This window comes from Nothoprocta perdicaria, unplaced genomic scaffold (assembly GCF_003342845.1).
Source record: "Nothoprocta perdicaria isolate Ctin4 unplaced genomic scaffold, notPer1 scaffold_46, whole genome shotgun sequence".
Classification (NCBI taxonomy): domain Eukaryota; kingdom Metazoa; phylum Chordata; class Aves; order Tinamiformes; family Tinamidae; genus Nothoprocta; species Nothoprocta perdicaria.
The window spans coordinates 1,741,801-1,754,219 of NW_020455710.1; the positions used below are offsets into that span (position 1 = coordinate 1,741,801).

The 12,419-nt window shown below is 44.2% G+C and overlaps 1 protein-coding gene across 2 annotated transcripts in view; it reads right to left on the reverse strand.

Moving 5' to 3' along the window:
- The window catches only part of ABCC3 (ATP binding cassette subfamily C member 3), a 40,777-nt gene that overhangs the window by 8,370 nt on the left and 19,988 nt on the right, over positions 1–12,419 (reverse strand). The window contains exons 8-19 of one of the 2 annotated variants that reach the window (XM_026046817.1): positions 10,736–10,954; positions 9,332–9,509; positions 8,711–8,872; positions 8,120–8,212; positions 6,488–6,691; positions 5,107–5,253; positions 4,598–4,685; positions 3,746–3,812; positions 2,791–2,917; positions 2,286–2,462; positions 1,418–1,585; positions 488–671 (exon numbers count right to left, since the gene is read on the reverse strand). In XM_026046817.1, the coding sequence (XP_025902602.1) occupies positions 488–671; positions 1,418–1,585; positions 2,286–2,462; positions 2,791–2,917; positions 3,746–3,812; positions 4,598–4,685; positions 5,107–5,253; positions 6,488–6,691; positions 8,120–8,212; positions 8,711–8,872; positions 9,332–9,509; positions 10,736–10,954 (1,814 nt within the window). Of the gene's footprint in view, positions 1–487; positions 672–1,417; positions 1,586–2,285; positions 2,463–2,790; positions 2,918–3,745; positions 3,813–4,597; positions 4,686–5,106; positions 5,254–6,487; positions 6,692–8,119; positions 8,213–8,710; positions 8,873–9,331; positions 9,510–10,735; positions 10,955–12,419 lie in introns of those variants that run through there. The other variant, XM_026046816.1, reaches the window with a different exon arrangement.

Genomic DNA, 12,419 nt, shown 5'->3' on the forward strand with positions numbered 1-12,419 from the left:
AAATGACTCAATCTTTTTGCATTTTATCAGGCTGAGTTTAAAAATAGCCCAGATTAAAATATCATTTGAGCTTTGCAATCCAAAAAGAAAATATAAACAACGAAAAATACCACGCTGCAAGTATGACCGTATTACAATAACAGCACTCAGTTCGTCCTCTGCTACTCCATTTTCCTACTGAGCAAGACTCGTCCAATTGTAAAAGAAATTCTCAAATTAAAAGTATTTTCTAGCACTGGAATTGTTTTTTTTTTCTCCTAGTATAAATGAACAACTCGCAATGTAAGCCTTTGAAGCAGACGTTTTCCCAAACACATGTCTCTGAGTAACACAGAAATGGCAATACACAGTATTTTTGATGGCAGCACAGAAAGGAAAGGCAAAAGCTGGGTTGTCATGCAAAGCAGGTGACAATGTACATGGAGGGGATGTCCAAGATGTGGTTGAGAGAGAAAGCCCCGATTCAAAAAAAAAAGCAGTACTGTACTTGTTGGCTCATCCTCTTCAATGTCTTCCTCAAGACTGTAATTTCGCAGGAATTCTGAAAAGGCCTGGTTTTGTTTCAGAAGCTCTTGGTACGATCCCATTTCAGAAACTTTGCCATCTACCAGGACAATGATATAGTCCACTTGAGGGAGGAAGCTGATGCCATGGGTCACCAAAATTCGGGTCTAGATAGGGGGAAAACAAGCCCACATCTCTCTTAGTTGTTGCTGAGGGGTCTAAATGTCACACTTAACCGACCAAATAAGCACATGTTTTGGGAATAAAGAGTGAATTATCATGTCCATGTGGAACGCCAGGAGAAATACGCTGCTTTTGGTAGCCAAGGCAGATTGCAAATATCAACACGAGCTCAGCTCTGTTTCCTGCTGCATGCAGCTACCGTCACAGCGGGAAGCAGAACAACTGCTGAAACAGCGCCGCCTCTTCCAAGGTGATGATTTCCTTTGTGGTTTCTCCCTTTGAGCTCTGTGATAGCCAGAGAAGATCATAAGAGGAGAAGGGGAGGAAAAGGCTCATAAGTTGGCCTCATGCTGCCAAAGACCTCTGCAAAATCATTAAGTTGTTACAAGCTCCCCACTGTGCTGCCTCCAAGCAAGAACGAGTGTTGCTGGGCTGACAGCAGCTCCCGCAAACAGCTCAGTTTTGGAGACAGCAAATAGCAGAGTTTTTCAAAAACAAAGGCAGAACAGATTTTACAGATTTCTGCCTCTGCGTGTTCGGACTAGATCACTTTGCTTTGGATGAGGCTCAGGCTCCGAGCTTCGCGAGGGAGAGGTGTCCACATTGCCAAATTAAATGCAAATTCGTCAGTGATTCAGCATGCAGCTCAGCGGCGAAACAGCCTCCCGCTCCCATTAGTGCTTCCACACACGTGTACACGTGCAGCAAGAGGATCCGAGTGCCTACTCACTTTTCCTTTCAGCACCCCATCCGGCCCAATAACTCGGTCGAAGATGTGCTTTGCAACGTGGGAATCCACCGCGGAGAGGGGATCGTCCAGGAGGTAAATGTCGGCGTTGCTGAACACGGCGCGAGCCAGGCTCACCCGCTGCCTCTGACCGCCCGAGAGGTTGATGCCCTGCAGGGAAGGGGGAGAGAACAGAGCAAAGGTCAGTCCAAACAGCCTGGACCTTCTTACAGCTCCTGCTGGGTCAAACACACGGATGCAAAATGGAATATGAGCCCCTGGCCAGAATAACCCCCTCAGAGTGGGGCTAGGGAACGCGACACCTCTAAAATGTACTTATTCCCTGCCACGTTTCTGTGTGTGCCCAGCAATCTGGGGATGGAATAAGCCTCTTGCTCGATAAGCTCTTGAAGGGAGTCATTAAAACACAGAGCATTAAAGCAACAAGGCTCTCAACAATGCAAAATGCAAGTGTTCAAAGCAAGGCTGTTGCCTCTGCAACCTCGTCCCCATCTCTGCTCTTGCACCCAAATCCACCCAACTGCACGCAGTGCTTCTCAAAATCACTGGCTGCCAAAAAAACCCATCTTTGTTGGCAATCTCTGAGGTAAAAAATCTCATTAGAAGAGGTGTTAAGAGCCAACCTGGATCTCATGCACCATCGTACAGACACATGCTTAAAGAAAGGGCCAAGCTGACGTCCCACAGCCTTCCACAAACCTGCCCCGTGCGTTTCAGTGCTGACGGGGATGCCATTTTAAGGACCAGCCTGAATCAAGGCCCAACACTAGAACACTTTCACTTCAGCTAAGCAGAGTAGAAATCACCAAATATACCTGACATGGGGAAAATAAATAAATAAATAAATAACCTTTTCTCCTATCTCAGTCTGATCTCCCCCCGGCAGCACTTCCAGGTCCGTTTTTAAAGCACAGGCCTCCAGGACATTTTGGTATTTCTGTTCGTTAGGAGTTTGGCCAAACAAAATGTTGTCCTTCAGCGTGGCGTTCTGGATCCAGGCTTGCTGAGGCACGTAAGCAATGGAGCCCTGGAACAGCGACGGGAAAAGAAGGAAACCTCCGGCTTGCAGTAAAGCAGCAGTTCATAATCACAACTAAGATTTAAAACGGCAGCACTTCTATAACTCCTGTCCCATATACATTCACATTACAGGGATGTATGTGCTAACTGTTGGTGGATAGCTGATGGAATCAGGAAGGCCATTTCATGGAAAACACGATTAAGTGGGTGTGGGCAACGGGCAAAGCCCAAATAAACACGCGGGCGAGACAGAGAACAGCGCTGCTGATCCCACAGCACGGCAGGACACGCGTGTCCCCACACTGCTCTTAAGTGGCACCATAAACAGAACCAACCTTCACTGCCACTTCTCCTTCCAGCTTTTCCATTTCACCCAGGAGAGCCGACACCAGGGAAGACTTCCCACAGCCAACATGGCCAACAACGGCAACCAAAGAGCCGCTGGGGACCAACAGATTTATACTGTGGAGGAAACAGGCTGGAAATTAATTAAACATCAGTTTACTAAAGACATGATGGGCTGAACTACACAGTGACAAATCAGCCTGACCTCAACCACAGCAGCCCTTATGGTAAAGCACAGCTTAGTCTCTGGTTTCCTCCTCCCTACCTTCTCCTGCACAATTAGCCATAACCACACACGGGAGCACATGGAAACCCAGAGCAACATTCCCAGCATTAATCTATTCTGGCAGGTGTTAAATCAGTAAAATCACTAGCTTGAAAGACCCTTTTCTGTCTTATGTCAGCTCAGTCAGCGAGTCAAAGAAGCATTTTAATACACATTTTGGAGGCAGACAAGGTTCTTGATTTTCATTTTTTGATTCCAAACCCAAAAGCAGCCATGCTGAGGAGGTGAGTGAATACATCCCACCTAAGAAATTTCAAACCATTTTGTTAATATATGAGCAAAACAAACCTCTGTATGCTGGAAATGGCCCATTCCCAGTCACGGGGACGAGCCTGCCACAAGAACTTAAAAGGACAGATAAATGCTCCCATGTCTAAGTGCTCAAATCACCCATTCGTCTGCAGCTTCAGTTCATTTACTTAAGAATTTTGTTTTTATTTTATTCCAGTGGCTCTGTAGCTGAGGCTTTACAGCACCATGCTGTAATACCCATGTGTGACGAGGCATGTGGGTTCACCATATGTTTTCCATACAGAAGAGGGGCCCAACAAGCTCCTCCAAAGCAACCTGCAGGTATCACTGGATATTTAGTGACTAGCCCCGAGCAGAGGCCAGCAAGGGGGTGGATGTTCTGCTGCAATTGCAAATGGAAATCTTACTCTTTCAAGGACGGCTTGAGCTCCTTTCCCCAGCTGAACGTCCCGTTTTTGACAGTGATGGCATAGCCTGCACAAGAGGAGAGAGGGCAGGAGAAGTGTGACACAGAGCAGTGAGACCTGGGCGCAGCAAGGGAGCAGCGGGTGCTCGGAGGAGCCCGTGGGCTCCACGGACACCGTGGTTCCCTCTTCTCCTCGCACGGGCAGCGCCATGTTGGAACTGCGCGGGTGACGAGCTGGGGCTCTCCGGCATGGAATTAACTGGATGCAATGGAAGCGACAGCCAGCAGGAGCTCAGATGGGCTGTCCTGCCTCCCGCTGCCCTGGTGGGACCTCACCTGAGCTCAGGGACCATCTCAGACCCTCCTGGGGAAGCGCTGTGTAAAGTCCCGTGTTGCAGGACACATTGCACAGAAGGCAGAGAATATTTTAATATCATCTGGTTTGTCCACCCATTCTGCAATGTCGTGCTTCCAAAGCAAAAAAAATATCTTTTTCTTTTTGTTTTAGAATCAAAATCTTATGTATAACATGTCCCTACGCATTTGTGCTGTGCAAAGGCACAAGCAGGTCTTCCTGACCCTGTGAGAGTCAGTGGATGCCCTGCAGTGTTCAGAGCTGTCGGCATCCAGGCTATCACAAATGCAAACACAGACCAAATAACAAAACGCAAAGCTCAAAAGTATAACCAGACACTTCTGTCATTTCCACTTTCTAGGGAAGAAACTAACCTTCTCTTTCTTTTTTTTTTTTTTTTTTTTAATTATTGTCACCATTTTATATTTTTTAGTAACCCAAGCAGTTTGAAGATATTAATCACAACAGAATAGTTCAGAAAAATACTAATCTCTTTACCTGGTGCAATTGCTTTTGTTTCCACACAATTTGGATCAAGTTCATCATGACTCAGAAACTGCTGAATTCTCTTTAGGGAAACGCTCGTCTAGGAGAAGAATGCAGCATTATTCTATCACTCTTTTAATAGGGCCTTAATGCTCATACTACTGAAAAGGAAAGCAGGCAGAATGGCTTAAGCTTTCACCCCATGGGCTTCCTGAACAGTGACTCATTCTTTCCCTGCAGTGAGTCTGAGGCTGAAATTTGAGCTGTTAGCTGAGAAATTTATTAGATCAAGGTAAGTTTGCCTAAGCGAGGCAAAACTCACAGGTGTGGAAGGTCACACACGCAGACTTTCTCAAGTGATGTCTGGCTTTCTCATACAGCACAGTATTAGTGAAAATAAAAGGGAAAAAATAGCTAATGAGCAGATTAGTTCATTACTAAGCACAGGATTGCTGTGCTTTAGAAAGCAAAAAGACAGCTGGGGTTCTGTGGCGTTTGAAGCAACTTAAGCACGTCCTTACCTGTGCAATGTTGCTAATGACTTGTGGAAGCATGTTGAGGGGAAACCTTAAGATATTAAACAAGGAGAGGGAGACAAAAGCCTTCTCTGCATCCAGGATATTGTTCTCATCCACGGAGACGTATACAGCAAATGTAGTCAGTGCTACCTGAAAGCCAGAAAGCGAATTTACTGCGAGATGCATGACATAAAGCAGTTTGGTTGTAAATAAATCCATCAGATTAGACTAACAAGAGCTGGGCAGTAGTATCAAGGCAAACTGGGCAAACTGACCGCTCTTTCTGACGTTTTCAATATATTTTAAGAATAATAAGTGGTATGAATGAGTTCATACGAAAAGAAGCATGCAAAAGAGCATAATTTTCTGGCTACTAACAGCTATATCAATTTGAACTTGGAGATTAAGGTGGTTGAACTCTGGCAAATAGAAGTGAGGAGCAGTTATCTAGCTGGGGTTTGGCCACATTTCCAACTCCACCCAACTATATTTCCCCATTGTAAAGAGCAGGCTGAGCAAACAAAACTCATTGATCAGGAAGAAAGGGAGTAAAGCCCAAGTTATTCGCTGATTCATTGTCTGCTTGGCCACCATGGAGATGCCATGGTCCCACGGAGGACATTGCTGGGGAGCTGGCAGGGAACATGCATTCAAGCTAAACTCGAAGGACAGCGAAGATGAATGAATGTTGAGGGAGTTTAAAACATTTTTTGCAGTGTTTGCCCTTGGATTTCAAGCAGAGTTGGCCAGGAACATTTTTGACCCACACCCAAACTCTTTATGCAAAAGGCATCACAGTTCAACAAAGTACAAACCAGGTAAAGAGAAAGATGAGGGAAAACTTTTTCAGAATTTCCCATGTGTTATTTGGGCTTTATTTTTAACATTAAAAAATATATATTTTTATGTATATATATACATATATATGTACACAAAACAGATTATTTTTAAGGTTGTGCAGCAACTCAACAACTCCCCTCAAAAGCAAAGTGCTGTAATAAGTCCTCATTTCTCTTTCTATTGCTCTTAAGACAGACATTTTTTGACTGACTCAATGCAAATTTTGGAGGGGCCAAAGCTATTGACAAATATCTCCGAGGTTTCAAATTCTAGTCTGAATTTGTTCAAGAAATACTTTGAAGCAGTTGGAAATTCTCCTGGGGCAGCCATGCCCAGTTCTATCAAGAAATACTTGGATACTGGTTAACAAAACAGCTCCAGAGAAGAGGGCACAGTGCTTCAAAGTATATGATTATATAGTTTTAAAATATTTACATTTTATACCTCTGCACACTTGGCAAGTAGAAAGTCTATTTAAACCCTTCACACACATCCTTCAAGAACGCACTTTTAGGGCTTGGAAAACCATAAAAAGTTGATTTACCAGGAATGGAGCGCTGACCCACGTGAAGGTGGACAACGAATTGAGATAGGCCGATTTTCTGAGAACCCGGAGCTCGTTCTTCCGTATCTCCAACACTTTGGCTGCAAACGATGGCTCCCAAGCATAGAGCTTCAGTACCTTGATGCCACTCAGAATCTCATTCATTAACTTGATGCGAGAGTCTTTATGCCGCATTTGTTCCACCTGGATTATTAGTAAATACAATAAAAGCAGGAGACTGCGTCAAAGGGATGATAGAGGGTTAGAATAGAGGGTTAGACAGGTTAGAGAATAGAGGGTTAGACAGGTTGTCTCACAGCTGTGATGGTCCTCGGGCTATTTTCTAATGAGGATGCAAAAGGCAATTAAGGAAAGCTAACCTATTATCAATAAGCTATGGTGCAAGTCTGTAGCCCCAAAGGAACCAGAAATCAGAACAAATGGTTGAAAAGCAGTTTAGAAAAGTTTTCTTACTCAGCTTCACTGTTGGGGGTTATATTTTTAAAATCAGCTTTAAGAAAGATTCAGGTACTATATAAAAATATTGCCCTACTTCTTGCTTTGATTTCCTAGGGTTTTCCCTCCTGATTTGTATAGTTGCACATCTTATGGTATCCCTTGAAAGCTGTAGTAATTTAGTTTATTTTTCTTCTATACTCTAGAATACATTATCTCATTCAGTTACTTCACACACAAAAAAATCCCTGCTCAGTGGTATAGAGAAAATGAAAAATTGCACTCACACATAAGGGCACATCAGGTTATGCAGCTGTGTCCATCTTATAATGGGCAAGGGAGAGAAGGAATGTTAATACTAACATGCCAGTGCCCAATTAATTTAATGGGAAGTCTTTATGTCTCAACTCTTTAAGGCATGCAATGCCATCATCCTGTTGCTAAGGCTGTGCTTAAGTCTCATCGTTTCTATTTGCTTTCCAATTTCTATCCTTTTTATACCAGTGGCTTGATTTTTTAAACCTTCCAAAGAGTCACTGATCTTGGGTTGCATCAATATTTTCTTACACAGCACAAGATACTTATTAGATTTTTCTAGCACAAAGCCAGAGGGCACTATTTTTTATATATAAATATATATATTTTTTCCCCCAGTTTTTCTTGACTAGAGATGACTAAGACTGAAATGAAGGGAGAGGAAAAAATATAATAAAAAGAATAAAGGACTTTCTTACCTTAACATAATAATACAGATTTAGGCCAGATTGGAAGCAATGAAAGTCAACATATTCCATGGGTCATTAACATAGGAAATAAGCTGTCAGGTTTTGGTTTTTCAGTTCTCTGAAAACATACCTGCCCTTTTCCTAGGTGCTCCCAGAAGAAGCTACCAGTAAATGGATACAGAGACAACGAAAGTTCTTGCTAATCCCAGAAGCTGCTCCAACAGTATGAGGAGCTACTAATTCTACATCACATCTTTCCCCCAAAAGCGTTCAATGCACTAAAGAATGAATATTTGAGAGGATATCTCTGCATTAAAGATGTTTGTATAATGTTACTCATAAATACATTAGGATATATTGCCTTATCAGAGGCCAAGAGAACCACGGTGTCTTCCTTTTCGTTGCACCACCACCAATGGAGATCCCAGCTGATAAGGTGGTGTCCTCTTACCTGGAATGCCCTGGTTTTCATTGCTATTGCAGCATTGAGTGGGATAAGTAGCACCATTACAGCAACTCCTGCCAACACAGAAGGCCCTAGCGTCTGGAGTGGAAAAAGAAAGGAGAAGAAAACAAACAAAAAGGGAAGCTGTTGATTCAATGCTGCAGTTCTCCCACGGTGAGCATTAAAACCAACATTAGGCTACAGGAACATAAACTCACTGGTTCACTAATAAGCATTTTACACAGGCAAGCTGAACATCTGAGATGAAGCACTCTGATCCTGCAGAACTGCTAATATAATAAGCAGGCAGAAAAATACAATGGTATCCAACTTGAATTACTACGCTAGTATCTGTGATGGCAAAGAGCTCTGTGATTCAGCTGTTAAGTGGTTCCCAGTGAGATGGAAGTAATGCAAATATAACTATTAAGTAAATGTAAAAAGGGAACAGATTAATTGCAGAGAGGGATTTTCCATTGACTTCTCTCTGACCTAAGGAACTGCAATTACTCAACAGCTAACCAAACACTCTCTGTGTGAGTAAAAGCAAAATATCCATCTAGCTGCTAGAGTTCAGGTAATCAGCAACGTTGGTACCTGCCACAGGAAGTAGAGAGCGAGAAAGATCTGGAGAGGAGCAGACCACAACATGTTCAGGAAGGTCATCAGGTCCATGAAGCGCTGGGCATCCACCGACATCAGGTTGACAATTTCTCCAACAGTAGACGAGCGTTTTGCTGAGTTTGTGATGACTAAGGACTAAGAAATAAGGGAGAGTCTGGAGATTCCCGATCTTGAAACATAGATAAGAAATTCCCAAGTACTAGGAAAACAAGAGACTCCAAAAACATGCTTCCCCCACAAGAGCAGATTATAACACAGTTGCAGTAACCCTTAATTGCCTCAAAACAAAATTTTATGAAATAGTTTCCTTCAGAGCACCTCTACCTTGAGTAGAATGCAGAATTTGTTTCTGAAAAAAAAAAACCCTTTTCTCTAGTTTGCGCTTTTAGCACAAACCCTGCATTCACCTGGATCTGTGTATTTTGAATATGACCAACCAGCCACGCAAGCTCCTGATTTCTAGAAAACTGTGAAATGTTTTAAAAAACTTCTTAAAAATTCATCTTCAGTTGATGATCCCTGAATATGTAGGGACTCAGACCTCTTGCTTGGCTATAGACTGGTGTTTGGCCCATGACGTGCTTCCCCTCTTACCTTTCTATATATCATTCCAGTGATCCCAGTTCTCAGCCTCATCCCAGTAACAAAGCAGTACTGGAAATGCTGGTGAAGTATGAGAGTCTGCAGCACAGCACAGGTAAACATCAAAGCCGCAATCAAAAAGCCCCACCAGGTTGGGGCATCTTTGTTCTTAACGAAGTTGATTAATACACTGTTTTTCGAAAGATTATGGGAGGAAAAAGAAACACAAATAACAATAAAAAGTCATGCAACATGTTTAATGGGACATAAGGCAGCTTCCCTCCGCCGTGGCACAGGGCCACATCCTCCCTCTAACCACAGAAAGCAAACAGCTCTCCAGGATGCCAGCTGAGTTACGACTTTAGGCAAATGACTTTGCTTTGATGCAACATATCAGGCTTTGCTGACAAATAACAGGCCATTTGCAAATGAGCTTGCAGAAAACAAAACGAGACAAGAAACCTTGTGTTTCCAACTGAGACGAGGCTTCAAATGCCTGGTTTGCTGTCAGGGCTCCACCAGGCAGCCCCCCAGGGCAAGGGGGGGATGATTGGGACATGGTAGGTGCAGGAAAGCAGGTGAAACCAGCTCCCTATCCAAGCTCTGCTCAAGCAGCCCCAGTGCTGCTTCTGCCTGGGGTGCCTTCCCACAGAGAAGGGCTAAAGGTTCGGGAAGAGGCAAGCATGGGGATCATGCAGAATGCCGCATGGATCAGGCTGAGCAGCTGGTCCTCCTGGAGACAGAAGGTACCAAAGGTTGTTCTCATACAAGGAGACCTTGAGAACCTACCACTTCTGTCAAGATTTTGCTTGTATCCACAACCGTTCTTTTCTTTCAGCTGAAGGTTTATTACAACCATGCCACACACGCTCTCATCACTATGCACGGCTGAGAATGCATCAGCTCTGCTAAAGACTCCCAAATCTCTCCCAGATGACAGCTGCAAAGCCAAAGCACTACGTCCTCGAGCATCACGCTTCATTTCTATACCAAGTCACGCTACAGCTGCCACCACCCACACAGGTGGGCATCAGATGTACGGAGACAACCAACTCTAGCAAACAGTTTTCTGCTCCAATTTCATAAATGATCCTTCACAACAGGGTAAAAAAAAAAAAAAATGTTTTGGACTACTATTTGGATTACAAATTACCTATTGCTCCTAAGCTGTCTGTTGGTGATGGGCGATTTATGTGTCTTTCATTTAAATGAAGCCTGCTCAATTTAGAGCCTACTCCTCAATGAAGAATGCCTGGCTTGTGGCATTTCAGCAGAAGGACTTACACATGAAGCACTGTGAGGGAATCGTGGTATAGATTTAAAAAAATGAATAAAAACTCCTTGCCAAAGCCAAGCCTCCATAGGGATCACACATAGACTGATCACACATAGAGACTACTCACGCTGTAAACCAACCTTAACAGCTGAGGGTTGACGAAAGAAAGTAGGTCTTGTATCAGCTTGAAGAAGGAGCCAATTAAGAAGTATGGCCCAAAGGTCTTCAACAACGCTTTGAGGAAGGAGGGCTTTCTGCTGTGCTTCTTGTCTCGAATCAGAACTTCTGCTTCCTCTGGGCCATCAGCAACATGGTTGAGCACATGGTTAGATTTCTTCATATAGGTCACATCTTCTTTCCTAGGAGGAAGAACCAAGCAATTAGAAATGACAACGGGAACAGCACTGCCTTATGGATAGGGCATCGCAGCAACACCTAAATGCCAGGCTCTTCTCTGCTCTCCTGCTGACCAACAGCAAGACTTTGGATAAAATCTAAATGGATTCAGGGATAGGCCACTCTTGTGTGACAAGTCTTGTTCCCTTTCCTTTCCTTTTTTCTTTTTTTGTACTTCATTCAAAATGATGAGGTGCATCCCCACAGCCCAGAAAACAAACAGCCTGGGGATGAGGGCACGACCCAAAGGAGTTGCAGATGAAGGCTTGACTCCTTTGGGCAGAAGACCAACCTGACCTTGCAAATCTCCCATTTTCTCAGAAGGAAACCCCTACTCCTTGTTATTTACCTCCCACAGAAGGCACTCTCACTCCTTCTGAAAGCCATTCAGTAAGCAGTTGTTCTCAGCTTCAGTCTTATCTGATAGACGAGCTGCTTTCAGAGCAGAAGTCCGAGTCCCTCAGGGTAGAAAGGCATTGAAACACCTACCTTCTGGCTCGTGACCCTCAAAGGCTAGAGCTCTGCAAGGCTGGTGACTTGAAAGAAACACCCATAAGGCCACCAAAGCCAAAGCACCTCCATGATCCGGGCAGCAGCGGACTGAGGTTCTGCCAGGGGAGCAAATTCTGCTCAAACCAGAATTTATGCAACTAAAACCTGCCTGGCTGCAGCCCTCCTTACTTTACGGTTCTGCTTCTCCACCTAACAAAATAAACCGATGGCAACAGCATCTTCTGAAAAGCTCTTTGAGACTGACTGATGAAAACTGCCCCGGCAGGTACACGCTGCCCTCCAGGGCTCGGGGTGACTTTTAGAAAAGCACCTCGTGGGTTTAGGTGTCCAAAGCCTATTGCCTTTAAATAGACAGCGGATGCTCTGAGAAATTATTTCCTCCATGAATCCCTCTGAAAAAGCAGCCTGGCAGTTTTTCTATTAGCAAGCCCTGATGCACTATTGATTCTTTAGGGCTAGGGGACCTATAGAATAATCCCCTGAACGTCAGCCAGGAAGGCAAAGTACAGAGGGGGCAGGCAGAAGGAAATTGGAGTCTGGGACACATAAGCCTTATAAGAAAGGGCAGATGGAAAAAAAAAGACCCCAGGAACAGCAAAGACAAGTTATTTTTCCAGGGCCTTCCTATAAGTAATACCAAGTAGGGCTGGATTTATGGTTCGTCATAAAGACAGCGCAGACACATTGAAGCTGGCTGTGGAAGCCAATAACTCCTACAGCCCTGGGGCACTTGCTGGGGCACAGCATCCACAGGTACAAACTCATCCACATCCTTTTCCAGGAAGGCGTGTGAAAAATCCCAATGTCTTTGCAGTGGAGACTGGGGGCTGGAGGGAAAAGCAGCTGAAACCAGACAACAATTGCGGCAGATGAGAACAAGCGAGGTTGTCCTTGTCCCTCCAGATCACACCTGGC